General features: G+C 40.7%; 1 protein-coding gene across 4 annotated transcripts in view; it reads left to right on the top strand.

Moving 5' to 3' along the window:
- Positions 1-12274, top strand: part of NME7 (NME/NM23 family member 7) — a 256632-nt gene that overhangs the window by 195510 nt on the left and 48848 nt on the right. For 3 of the 4 annotated variants that reach the window (XM_007077009.3, XM_042976671.1, XM_042976670.1), the window contains one exon: positions 7501-7608. In XM_007077009.3, coding sequence (XP_007077071.2) covers positions 7501-7608 — 108 coding nt within the window. Of the gene's footprint in view, positions 1-7500; positions 7618-12274 lie in introns of those variants that run through there. The other variant, XM_042976672.1, reaches the window with a different exon arrangement.

The raw sequence follows: 12274 nt of genomic DNA, 5'->3' as shown, positions 1-12274 counted from the left end.
ATGGGCTTGGGGAAATAGAGACTGTCTGCAGGATGAGTGGGCATTAACGTGGCAGATAATCCCCTGCTCTTCCCATCCTCAGGAATGGTTGGAGATAGATTGTATTTCGCATCGTTTTGTCTTATCTTTTATTCTGAAGACTAACTCCCCAGCAATGCTGGAAACAGGAAAGAATGCCTATCATTAGCAGACCATTCACTCTGAAAGGTAAAAAGCAGACAGGTTTGGACGGGGAAGGACAGCCGCACTCCACAGCATGCAGGAGAGGACTGCTCAGAGAAGACAGGGGCTCTGGCTGTGCTGCATGTCAGACACCGTGGCCTCCGTGTCAGGAGGGGCGGGAGGCCACGGGCAGGGTGATGGGCGGGAGGCCACGGGCAGGGTGAGGGGCGGGGAGGCTGCGTGGCAAGCCGCTCACCTGGGCAGAAGGCAGGTGATGCTTTTGGCCGCAGCCCAGGGCAGTGAATCTGGAGCTTTAGCTAGAGGCAGACTAGTGGATGGGTAGCTAGTATCACACCGAGGACAAATGGGAAGCCCCACTTCTGTAGGGACAGCAGCCAGCCCCACCTGTCGGCATGCCTCCGGCGTCCATGACAGGTAAACAGAAGTTTCCAAACAGGAAGACGGAGAGCCCGGGATTGCAAGTCATTCGAGGTTAACCGGTGCCGTAAGGAAGACACCAGATGCAACCAACAGAGCCAGTGCCTAAGGAAACCAAAGTAACAGGCCTAACAAGGAGTCTTTACATAAGAGGAGGCAGTATCCTCAGAAAGACCTAAGGAATATCGGATCTATAAATAAATATAGATAGTGAAAGCCTTAAACACAATTTTTGAAATTGAAAAAAATAGCAAGTCAGTAGGGTGACACCATGGACCCAGTTTAAAAACAAAGTAGGTGACAGATCAAACAGAGGAATTCCCCCAGAATATAGTACAAAAAGACAGATGGAAGGTATACAAGAAGAGAGAGAGGGAAGATTGAACCAGAAGTCTCAACATTTATTGCATAGAAATAGCCAAAGGAAAGAAGAGATGAAATGGAGGAGAGAAAACAGTAGAAGAAATAGAAGCTGATGTACTGAATTGGACTCTGGACCGTGGAGCAGAGTGACGGGTCAACGACCATTGCCTAGATAAAGAGATAATGCAAAACCTTCCAGAAAGGAGAAGAAACTCATTACCTAAAAAGGATGGTAATCAGATTGCAATTGTCTGCAGCACCGTATTTGTCATAGATGCCGTGTCTACACCATGCGTCGTGTGTGTGTGTGTGTGTGTGTGTGTGTGTGTGTGTGTGTGTGTGTTTGTACCCATGTAAGTAGTAGATACTACAGAGGGCTGCTCATATCCGCCCCCCACCCCTCAGCTTCCGGACTGAAGTGCCCATTCCCCAGCTGTGTGTTGGCTGCTGACAGTAATTCCATCATTATTTCCCATATTGCCCTCTGCTGAAGAAAGCCACCTTGCCCAAGGTCATAGCCCCTTCCCTGGAGTGGCCTGTATCCAGTGGCGTGTCAGTTTGGAGAGATCAAGGCCTCACCTGTTTCTACAATTCAGGTTGACTCTGAAGGGTCATCGCATCTCCGGGGCTCACTGTGCGGTTATCTAAGGCTGCCGGTGTTACTCATTGAAGTTCAACTTCTCCCTCTTCCCACTCCCGTGTTCCTCACTTGCCCACAAGTGTGGATGCTGAGGCCACCTCCCAATAGACTTCCTGCATGCACACCTCGGAGTTGGTTTCCTCAGAGCTGGTTTTGCCAGAGAATGCAACCTGTGCAGTATTCTCTTTAGCCACCCTTGAGACATTGACGAAAATTGACTACGTGTTAGGGTGCAAAGAAAATCCCAACGAATTCCTTCAAAGGAAAACCAAAAAGACCACGTTCTCTCACCACAGTACAATGTGATTAACAACAGTCCCCCCAACCACCAACACACATGCGTCCCCCCCCACACACACACCTCTTCAGAATTCAGGTGCTGTGCATACAGCAGTCACTTATATGAAAGTAATATTTTAATGAAAATGGTGCGTACCAACTAAAGTAGGTACAGAACAAGTTCTCGGGGGACAGAATGAATGCACTGAATTTGAAATGAAACATAAAGCTATCCTTATTTTCTAGTTTACCAAAATGTTTTTCTTAAATGCAGTACATTGGTAACTGACATTTGATACAACCTTGGAAGGAAGACTTAAGTAATTAAATAAACGCAAACCTTTAAAATGTGCTCAACCTTTTGGGATGAGCACTGGGTGTTGTATGGAAACCAATTTGACAGTAAATTTCATATATTAAAAAAAAAAAAATAAATAAATAAATAAAATGTGCTCAAGTGAGATAGACTCAGATGTGAATACTGCCCAGCATGTTTGCATCCTAAGCTACAGCCGCCATCGCCCTTGGTGACTTCCATCTCCATAGAGGTGGTCCATTGAGTACTTTGGTCTCTTTGTGTGACCCTCCTTTCTTTAGTATTCTTGCCTTCCGTGTGACCTCAGCTGTGGTGACACCTTAAAACTGGTCGTTATAAATCACTGTAACCCCGTCGGAGAAGGTCATTGGAAAGACGTGACCGTCAGTCGACCCAGTCGATCCGAGGCCCCCCACCCCCATTCCCTGTCCTTGGAAAAGGGTTCTGCTTGCCTTGCTCCCCACCAGTGGCTGCTCCAAGGACGCAGCCTTAACCTAATGATACGGAGTTGAGGACACCCGCACAGTATATGTGACTCAACCCAATTAAGGTTAAGGTGTGGCTGGCAGGTACAGGGATCCCTTCATCTTGCTGCCACCCAAGTTCCTCTTGCTTATTAAAACTGCCGCTACTGACCTCTTTCTTCAGTTTCTCCCTGCCCTCTGAGTACCGGGGCCAGTTTCAGATTACACCCGGCAAATCCCAAGAGGGTTGTGAACCAACACACCCTCTCCGCTCACTTCCAGTAACTTCGAGTATCTCATCCCTTAACTTTCCAGCTCACTTCTTCTCACCCGATTTCAATAATCCTCCCACCAGGAGCTCCAATCCATTGATCTACCTTTTCGTTGTCTCTCGCCCCTCCAACCCCAGGCCCTCACTTTCTTACTCAGTGTAATGTGTGTTGCCCAATATTATTATCATCACTACCTTGAATACACCTTCAACCCCCCTCACTCCTCTCTTGTTTTGCTGTTTTCTTTGGGCAAAGCCCCGCCCTTTGTTAAATTCAGCTTTCGACCAAATGCTGAGCGTGGCTGGAGAAGAACACAGCTATCCTGAAAGATCTCCCTCTGCGTTCATGACTGCTCACCTAACCTCACTAACAAAGGGCCTGACGGGGTTCCTCAGTGCTGCTCGGCAGTCACATTATACTTTCCCGGTTCATTCACTTTCTTGCTCTTAAAATGTATTCCAAACCTTCTTTTCTCTCCTGACAACCCCAAACCTCCTCCCCGGCCTTCCCCTCAGCTGATGACAGTCTTGCTGCCCTTTCCACCGCACAATAGAATCAGTCAAAAGAAAACTTCTGGAGGGAACTTTAGAAATGTTCCATAGTTTGTTTAGGGGGGTGATTACTGAGTTGATCCATTCGACAAAATTCACGGGGCAGTTACGCTTAAAACCAATACGTGTTGGGGCGCCTGGGTGGCTCAGTCAGTTAGACAACTGACTCTTGATTTCGGCTCAGGTCATGATCTCACGGTTCATGGGATGGAGCCCCATGTGGGGCACTGCACAGAGCCTGCTTGAGATGCTCTCTCCCCCTCTCTCTGCCCCTCCCCCACTCACTGTCACGTACGTGTACATGCATGCACGCTCTCTCAAACAAAGAAACTTAAACCGATACATGTTATCTGTGTAAATTATGTCTCAATAAAAATTACAAATAACTTCAATAGGTTCCCACCGCTGCACAGAACCACTTACCTGCGTCAGGCTCTGTATTTGGTCTTGTTGCTCAGGCTGGATGCTGCTTGGCCTAGATAAGGCCAGCTCCCCTACTCCTGCACTCGATTCCATTACTCCAGCATTTCCTGCTTCTCCTTCCCGCTTCGTCTCCCTCCTGCTTCCCTTTGTTGGGTTGTTCGTATCAGCGTGTAAATGTGCTATTATTTTTTAATTAATTAATTTTTTCATTTACATCCAAGTTAGTTAGCATATAGTGCAACAATAATTTCAGAAGTAGATTCCTTAGTGCTCCTGACCCATTTAGCCCATCCCCCCTCCCACAAGCCCTCCAGTAACCCTCTGTTCTCTATATTTAAGAGACTTTATGTTTTGTCCTCCCTCCCCGTTTTTGTATTATTTTTGCTTCCCTTCCCTCATGTTCATCTGTTTTGTATCTTAAGTTCCTCATATGAGTAAAGTCCTATGATATTTGTCTTTCTCTGACTAATTGCACTTTGCATAATACCCTCTAGTTCCATCCACATAGTTGCAAATGGCAAGATTTCATTCTTTTTGATTGCCGAGTAGTACTCCAGTGTGTGTGTGTGTGTGTGTGCGTGTGCGTGTGCGCGCACGCGCGCACGCACACACACACACACACACACACACACACACATCTTCTTTATCCATTCATCCATCGATGGACATTTGGGCTCTTTCCATACTTTGGCTATTGTTGATGGTGCTGCTATAAACATTGGGGTGCATGTGCCCCTTTGAAACAGCACACCTGTATCCCTTGGATAAATGCCTAGTAGTGCAATTGCTGGGTCATAGGGTAGTTCTATTTTTAGTTTTTTGAGGAACCTCCATACAGTTTTCCGGAGTGGCTGTACCAGCTTGCATTCCCACCAGCAGTGCCAAAGAGATCCTCTTTCTCCGCATCCTCGCCAACATCTGTTGTTGCCTGAGTTGTTGATGTTAACCATTCTGACAGGTGGGAGGTGCTATCTCATTTAAACATGCTATTATTTCTCCCAATTTAAAATTCACCCTCTCCCCCAGAAAAACCTCTCTTCATACCACTTTTTTTCCATTTACTGCTCCATTTCTCTTCTCCCCTTTTAGCAAAATTCCTCAGAATACTTGCCTGTATTCACTCTTCCCAGCTCTACTCCCCTTTTCTCTGGAAACCACATTAATCAGTGTTTTGCTCATCTGCAGGCCTCTGGAACCACTCCTGTCAAGGATATCCATGACTCCATATTGATAGATCTAGTGTTCAGTCCTGAGTCTTTACCCTGCTTGACTTCTCAGCAACATTGGGCACTGTTGAGGACTCTCTGTCCTTGACATTTTTCTTCACTGCCTTCTAGGAGAGGACCCTTCTGTAACTCGCCTTACCTGCTGGTTGTTTCTTCTCCATCTCCTTTGCTCATCTCTCCTTGTCTCCTTGGTTTTCCAATGATACGGTGCCCCGATGTGTCATCTCACTGCCTTCACAATCTTACCCAACTGGTACCTTTAAATGTCTTAACAATGCCGTGGACCCCCAAATTGTCATTTGCAGTTTAAAAGACTCCTCTGAAAAGTACACTCATACCCAACCATGTATTTGAAAACTTCACTTGGATATCTAATAGGCAGTCCAAACTTAATACATTCAAAACCAAACTATGGAGGATTTTCCCTACCAGTTGAAGATTTACTATAAAGCTATAATAATTAAGACAGTATAATGTAGATACATGGATAGACAAAACGTCCAATGGAACCAAACAGCAAACTAATAAATAGACTCATACCTACACGGAAATCATATAATAACAGAGTCATCACTGGAGATTGGTAAGGAAGGAGGAAAACTATTCAATATATGGTGCTGGGGTAATTAAATGCCCATAAGTGAAAAATGGAAATGGATGTCCCCCTCAGATTATAGCCAAAGTCAATTCTAGGTGGATCAAGAATTTTATTTGGAAGGCAAAATCTAAAGATTTTGAGGACAATAGAGAAGAGTATCCTTATGTTCCTGGAGCAGGGAATAATTCCTTCAGAAACAGCACAAATCATAAATGAAAAGTTTGATTAATTTCATTAAAATTTAGTATTTCTGTTCATCAACAAAAGACATACTAAAGAAAACCCAAAGACAAGCTTCATCCTGGAAAAAGATACATGCATCGTAAAAAGTGACAAAAAAATAGAAGTCAGAATATATTAAGAATCATAATCAAAAAGAACAAGAAAAGCCTAGTAGAAAAATGGAGAAAAGACAAGAATAAGCATCTTACAAAAGTGGATGTTTATGAAAGGACACTAAACTTCTCTAGTAATTACAGAAATGTGAACTGTAAGAATACAGTGAGACACCATTTAACACCCACCAGTATGGCAAAATTAAAGAGTCAGCCAGTATGAAATGTTGGATTTTATGTGGATAACGGGAATTATTATGCATTGATGGTTGAGGGCAAATTATTACAACCACTTAAGAAATTGGCTTGGCGGTACTTAGTATAATTGAATATGCATGTGCAGACAAAACTGTTGTACGTATACACTGTACTATGTACAAGAATGCTTGTAGCAGAATGTGTGTGTGTGTGTGTGTGTGTGTGTGTGTGTGTGTGTGTGTGTGTGTGTGTGTGTGTATGTCAAAAGCAAGGAGTGGAGAAGGAAAGGGGGAAAGAGAAGAAATTAGTTCAATGTCCCTCAACAGGAAACGGAATAAAATATGCTCAGTCATACATTGGATTTATATAGTAATAAAAACAAATTAATTATGACTATAACAACATGGAGAAATCTGAAAAACAGTGTTTTGAAAACTAAACAAGGGAATCTTTAAATAAAATTGAGAGTAACGGGCACCTCCGGGTAGATGTAGGGATGGGATAGGTGGAGTCAGGATAAAGTCCCGCACAGGGGACTTCAAAGTTGTTGCTTTATTTTAATTCACTTAAATAGTGGGTACACAGGTATTTGTTTCATTTGTCAAAAATTTTCATATATATTAAATACCATTTTTGTAAGTAGATGTCAGAATTAAAATTGAAGTTTTGGAAGTGCTTCACTTAGAATAAAAAAAGACTAATAAGTAGGTCATGAATACTCCCACATCTTTCATTTTTTTTTAACCTCTTGTTTCTTTTACCTTCAATTTGGAGTTATTTGTAACCATTTTCCCCCTCATATGAGCTAGTACTAAAGCTGATACAACTGTAACATTTTGAAAAATCTTTTGAAATCCATGCAAACTAATTCATTTTAAATCAAGTTGTTAGGATACAAGTCTTTCACAGTAATGAACTAGGTTCATATTTTATGTGATCCCCATAATCTGTTGATAAAAAAGATTATTTTTGATTATTTTTGATTATTATTATTATTATTATTTTGATTATTATTGCCCTCTCAACTTTACAACAGGCCACAGAAAAAGCCTAGTGAATGAAATTTTTCATCGCTCAAAGTTTCATGCATTCGTGCTGTTTCCAGGAAAAATCAGTGCCATCAATGTATACGTGTATTTCGTAAACAAATAATTCAAGTGTTTCCTGTAGCTGGTGTTTTTCTTATTAACACTGTATGACTGACTTTAATCTATATGTGAATATGTATTTAATAGGAAATTGCCCGGCATTTACGCCCTGGAACGCTCAGAGCAATCTTTGGTAAAACTAAGATCCAGAACGCTGTCCACTGTACTGATCTACCAGAGGATGGCCTATTAGAGGTAAGATAAAGAAAGGTAAACATCATATTTGTATTTCAAACTCGTAATTTCAGCAGTTCTGGTGTGTGTAAGAGACCTTTTAATATTCTTGGATTATATACTATTACTTGGCCATCTGATGACTTCAGACTGCAACTTTAAATGACCAAATTGTAAGATGCTGTGTGTAACTCAAAGAATTAAGGTATTTTTGTGATTGGCATATATTACGTAGATGGTAATATTTTAATGTATACATTTAACAATAATTTTAAAAAACGAAAAGCTATGGGGCGCCTGGGTGGCTCAGTTAGTTAAGTGTCCGACTTTGGCTCAGGGCATGATCTCACGGTTCCTGGGTTTGAGCCCCGCATCGGGCTCTGTGCTGTCAGCACAGAGCTGGCTTTGGATCTTCTTCTGTCCCCCTCTCTCTCTGCCTCTCCAGAGCCAAAAATAAACAAACATTAAAAAAAGAAAGAAAAGCTACAGGATTCATTAGATAATGTGAAATGTGTTTTAAAATCAGGTAAAAATACCATTACCTTAAGTTTCTAGTCATAAAAACATGTAAGGAAATTAAGAAGTCAAATATTCAGTGCGATAATATTAAAAGTAATCGTTACCATTTACTGACTATATGCTGGGTTCTATCTAGCATGATAGATAAACACTTTGTATAAATTAATTATTTTAATCTCCAAAGGAACTTTAATAGGTTATTACTATTATGTCCATTTTTTCAGTAAAATAAATTGAGACACAGAAGTTAAGTAGTAACATTCTTAAATCAAACCGCTCCTGTAGGACAGAGCCATATGTTGACCTCTCATCTGTGTAATTAACATAAAATAGAAAACAATGAAAAATTATAAGAAAATATTAGTGAATATTAGTCTGGTTGGGTTTTTAAAAAGCCATTTCTAGGCCAACAGCAAATAAACTTTAAAAAAAAATTGAAGTTTCATTTTGCAGTTTTAACGCTTTTGTATGTCAAAAGGAACTGAAATGAAATGAAAAGACACATGATAAACCGAAGTGATTATAGCATCAATGACAGAAAACGATTGACACCCTCAAAACATACTTATTTCAGAGAGTATTATTTATGTTTTATGTCAAATTTATCAGTCTTTTTTTTTTTTTTTTTTTTTTTTTTTTTGCCTCTCAAGTCGTACAAAGAAAAAGTCTTCCCCCACATTTTGTTTTCATTTTCTTACATTGAAATGTTCAGTCCACCCGGAACTTGACGTATGGTGTCGGGTGCGGACTAGTCAGCTGTCACAACATCGTTAAATCCTTCCTGCCTTCACTGTTACTTCTCATTTATTAAAGGCTTATACACATCTGTGCCTGTTTTCTGAACTTTCTGTCTTTTTCAATTGGCCTGTGCCAACAAAGTACTGTTTTTATTATTGTACTTGATACTTTGAAAAAATTTTCTTGCTTTATTCTTGTAAGTTTATTCCTCCACAGGAACTTTACCCCACTCCCCCAGGATGTAAGCGGGACCTTGTCTAACATTATGCTTATAAATTAATGTGGAAGTCACTTATCTATAATTGTGAGTCTCCCAATGTGTATGCGTCTTCTTTTATGCAAGCAATAGGGTGTTTTTTCATAGGGGTCTTGACGTGGCATATTAAATTTATTCTCATCCGTTTTTGCTTTTGTTGCTATCGAGAGTGACTTTGTTAACTCCATTAAGGTTTTTTGCTATAATCCAAGATGTTAATGTGATAAACATGTGATTACATGTTAATGTATTCTTATCTAAATTATGCACCCCGGTACGAAATGTTGACATACTTGTGAAATATAAAAATGTAACAAACTTCATTTTATAATTACCCAGGGTATGCCATGTTTATTTAAAATTTTCACCAACTTTATAAATAAGTCCTTTTACCTTCTGAGGGTTTAGGACCCACAGACTAGGTTTGAGTACAGACTTTTCAGTAAAATTGAAATATCATTAAATTATGAAATGTATTATTTTATGAAATTTATGAAACTTATTTTGTTTATTACAAAGCCGTTTACTAAATGACTAAAATCTCTCTAACTTAACTGCTCGGGAGATTTCATTGTGTTAATAACAGTGTGGTTTAGAGAATTCATCAAAAACCAGAAGTTGTAGCTGCAGCAGCCTGGTGATTCGTACTTGACGTAACCTTGGATAAGTCCCTTTTTCTTTCCATGTCTCACTTTTATCAGCAAAACGGAACAAAGACTGCTGACAGAACCAAGGGATGTTCTCCTAGTTAGGGATTAACCGTTGCAGATTGTTACTTGGCTTTAAATGATAAAGTATTATAAAACACTTAGAAGTCAAAATTGTTATCTGTTCATAGGTCTCTAAAGCGAAATTCAGAGCGTCGTAAAGACAAGCTGTTGGATCAGGGGAGCCCTTTATCCTCCTCATTAAGGAGGCCCTTTATCCTCCTCATTAATCCTGCTCATTAAGAGAACACCCTTTAGATGTAGGTTGACCATAAAGTGGATTGCCTAATCCAGGAACTTTCCGAAAGGCAGCTCCATTCAGACAAGATGCTAGGACGAAAGACATAAACTGGAACTGTCATTGGCACCCTGGGATTATGGGCTCCCTGTTTATATGGGGAGCCAGGGAAATGGAAAAAAGTTACTTTTCCTTAATCTTTTCCTCATGTGATATTTCCTGAGCTGAGTTTATTTATTGTCATATGTGTAGATTTTAGAAGGTATGGTTTCAATTCATATTTTATTACCATCTATTTTATGTACTTATTTTTGTAGCCAGTGATTACAGCACGTATTACTTGCTGGCATTGTAATGGGATTTCAGAGTCAAACAAGACATTTCTCTTGTCCTTATTGAGCTCACAATAAGTTTTAAGGTCAGGGATCTTTTTTTTTTTTTTTTAGTGTTTATTTATTTTGAGAGAGAGAGAGAGAGAGCAAGCTGGGGAGGGGCAGAGAGAGGGAGACACAGAATCTGAAGCAGGCTCCAGACTCTGAGCTGTCAGCCCAGAGCCCGACACGGGGATCAAACCCATGAACTGTGAGATCATGACCTGAGCCGAAACCAAGAGTCAGACACTTCACCGACTGAGCCACGCACGCGCCCGTGGAAGTCTTAACATGAATATAGCAATCGGATTTATTCGGATGCTCTGAACTGTGACATAGCCATTTTTGTGGTTATAGGAATAAATGACAGTATCTCTGGTATGAGACATCTTATAAGGCTGTTTCACTGGTAATGTTCCGGATACATCACTGGTGATATTTCTTGAGTTTCACTTCCTCCTTCATCTTTCCCAAAGCTTCTCTGCTGCTCGTGTTCCTTCTGTAGTCCGTTCCCAGCACTGCTGTTTTCTGATTATCTTCATAGGAACAACCAACACTTTACATGTACTGAAGTTGAAATCCTCAAAGTTGCCGAATAGGTATATAGTGGAAAATACAGTGTTTGAATTTTGAATTGTATATAACAAAATAGTATATCAGTCATTGATTCAGATATTTACATTTTTTTTAAATTGAAAACACAGCACTGGGGACACGGCAGTAAAGAGGATCCATGCAGCTCCTGCCTTTGTGGAGTTTACCTTTTAGGAGATAGTAATCATAGTAATTGTTTTTTAGAATAACGAGAACATGGATCTTCCCTCTGTTTTTGTTTTCCTGGTATTCTGTAACTTGGTTATATCACTTTTGTGGTCATAAAACTAAAATTTTTAAAGTTTATCAAATATTTCATTATATGTGTAAATAGTTGGTCAAAACAAATATGAGTTTGGATATATAATTATTTCTTCATTGATTCCTGTTCTGGTACACTCTGGAAAAAAAAGTTAATCAAACATTAGCCAGAAAGAAACAGAGGTGTAGGAATAAAATGGTTGGACAGGCCTGGCTTTCTTGGCCGTGGTTAGTGCGGGCCTCTGCACACACTGACGCTCATAATTTATCTTTAGTTTTAGTTTCTATCTCAAAGGAAGAGTTGTGATTTTTACTAGTACACTGTCAAAGAGGGAACAACTTGTACTAAGACAAAAGCGAACAGCTTTCTCTAAGAGATTTAAAAATAGTTCAGTAAGGCTGGGACTTTGACCTTGAGGTGGAAAATGGCAAGAGATAAGGCTAGGAAAGTCATCAAGGGCCTTGTAAAGTCATATTAAGACATCTGAACTTTATCCGGAGGGCAACAGGAATCCAAATAAATGTTTTACACAGGGGAATAGCACAATCGTATCTGTGTTACAGGGATCACTCTGGCTGCAGGATGGAGAACAGATCCAGGGGGAGGGGAGGGGTTCTGGTCAGTCTGGAGGGAGAAAGACCTGGCCAAAGGCTGTTAAGGTAATTTAGGGGAAGATTCTGATAGCCTGAATGGATGTGGCAGTAGGAACAGTCAAGAGACATTTAGGGGGCCAGAACGGATAGCCTCAGAAACTACTTGGATGTGAAGGGTAACCTAGGAGAATGAGACCAGATTAACTCCTGTCTCCAAGTGCAGGTGATGGCGACCGCTGTCGTTATCTGTGACACCTAAATTTCGTAAAACCAAAGTTCTTTCATAAATTTGATGGCAAAGCCTAACGTGATCTCATGTGTAAGTTTTCTACAACCCGCTTAGGTGACTCACTTACGTGTTCAGTGACTCCTATGCAGTACGTAGCATGTGGAGAAGGCTTGAGACAGC

Source organism: Panthera tigris, chromosome F3 (assembly GCF_018350195.1).
Source record: "Panthera tigris isolate Pti1 chromosome F3, P.tigris_Pti1_mat1.1, whole genome shotgun sequence".
In the NCBI taxonomy this organism is placed as follows: Eukaryota; Metazoa; Chordata; class Mammalia; order Carnivora; family Felidae; genus Panthera; species Panthera tigris.
This window is presented reverse-complemented; position numbering and strand designations above follow the sequence as displayed.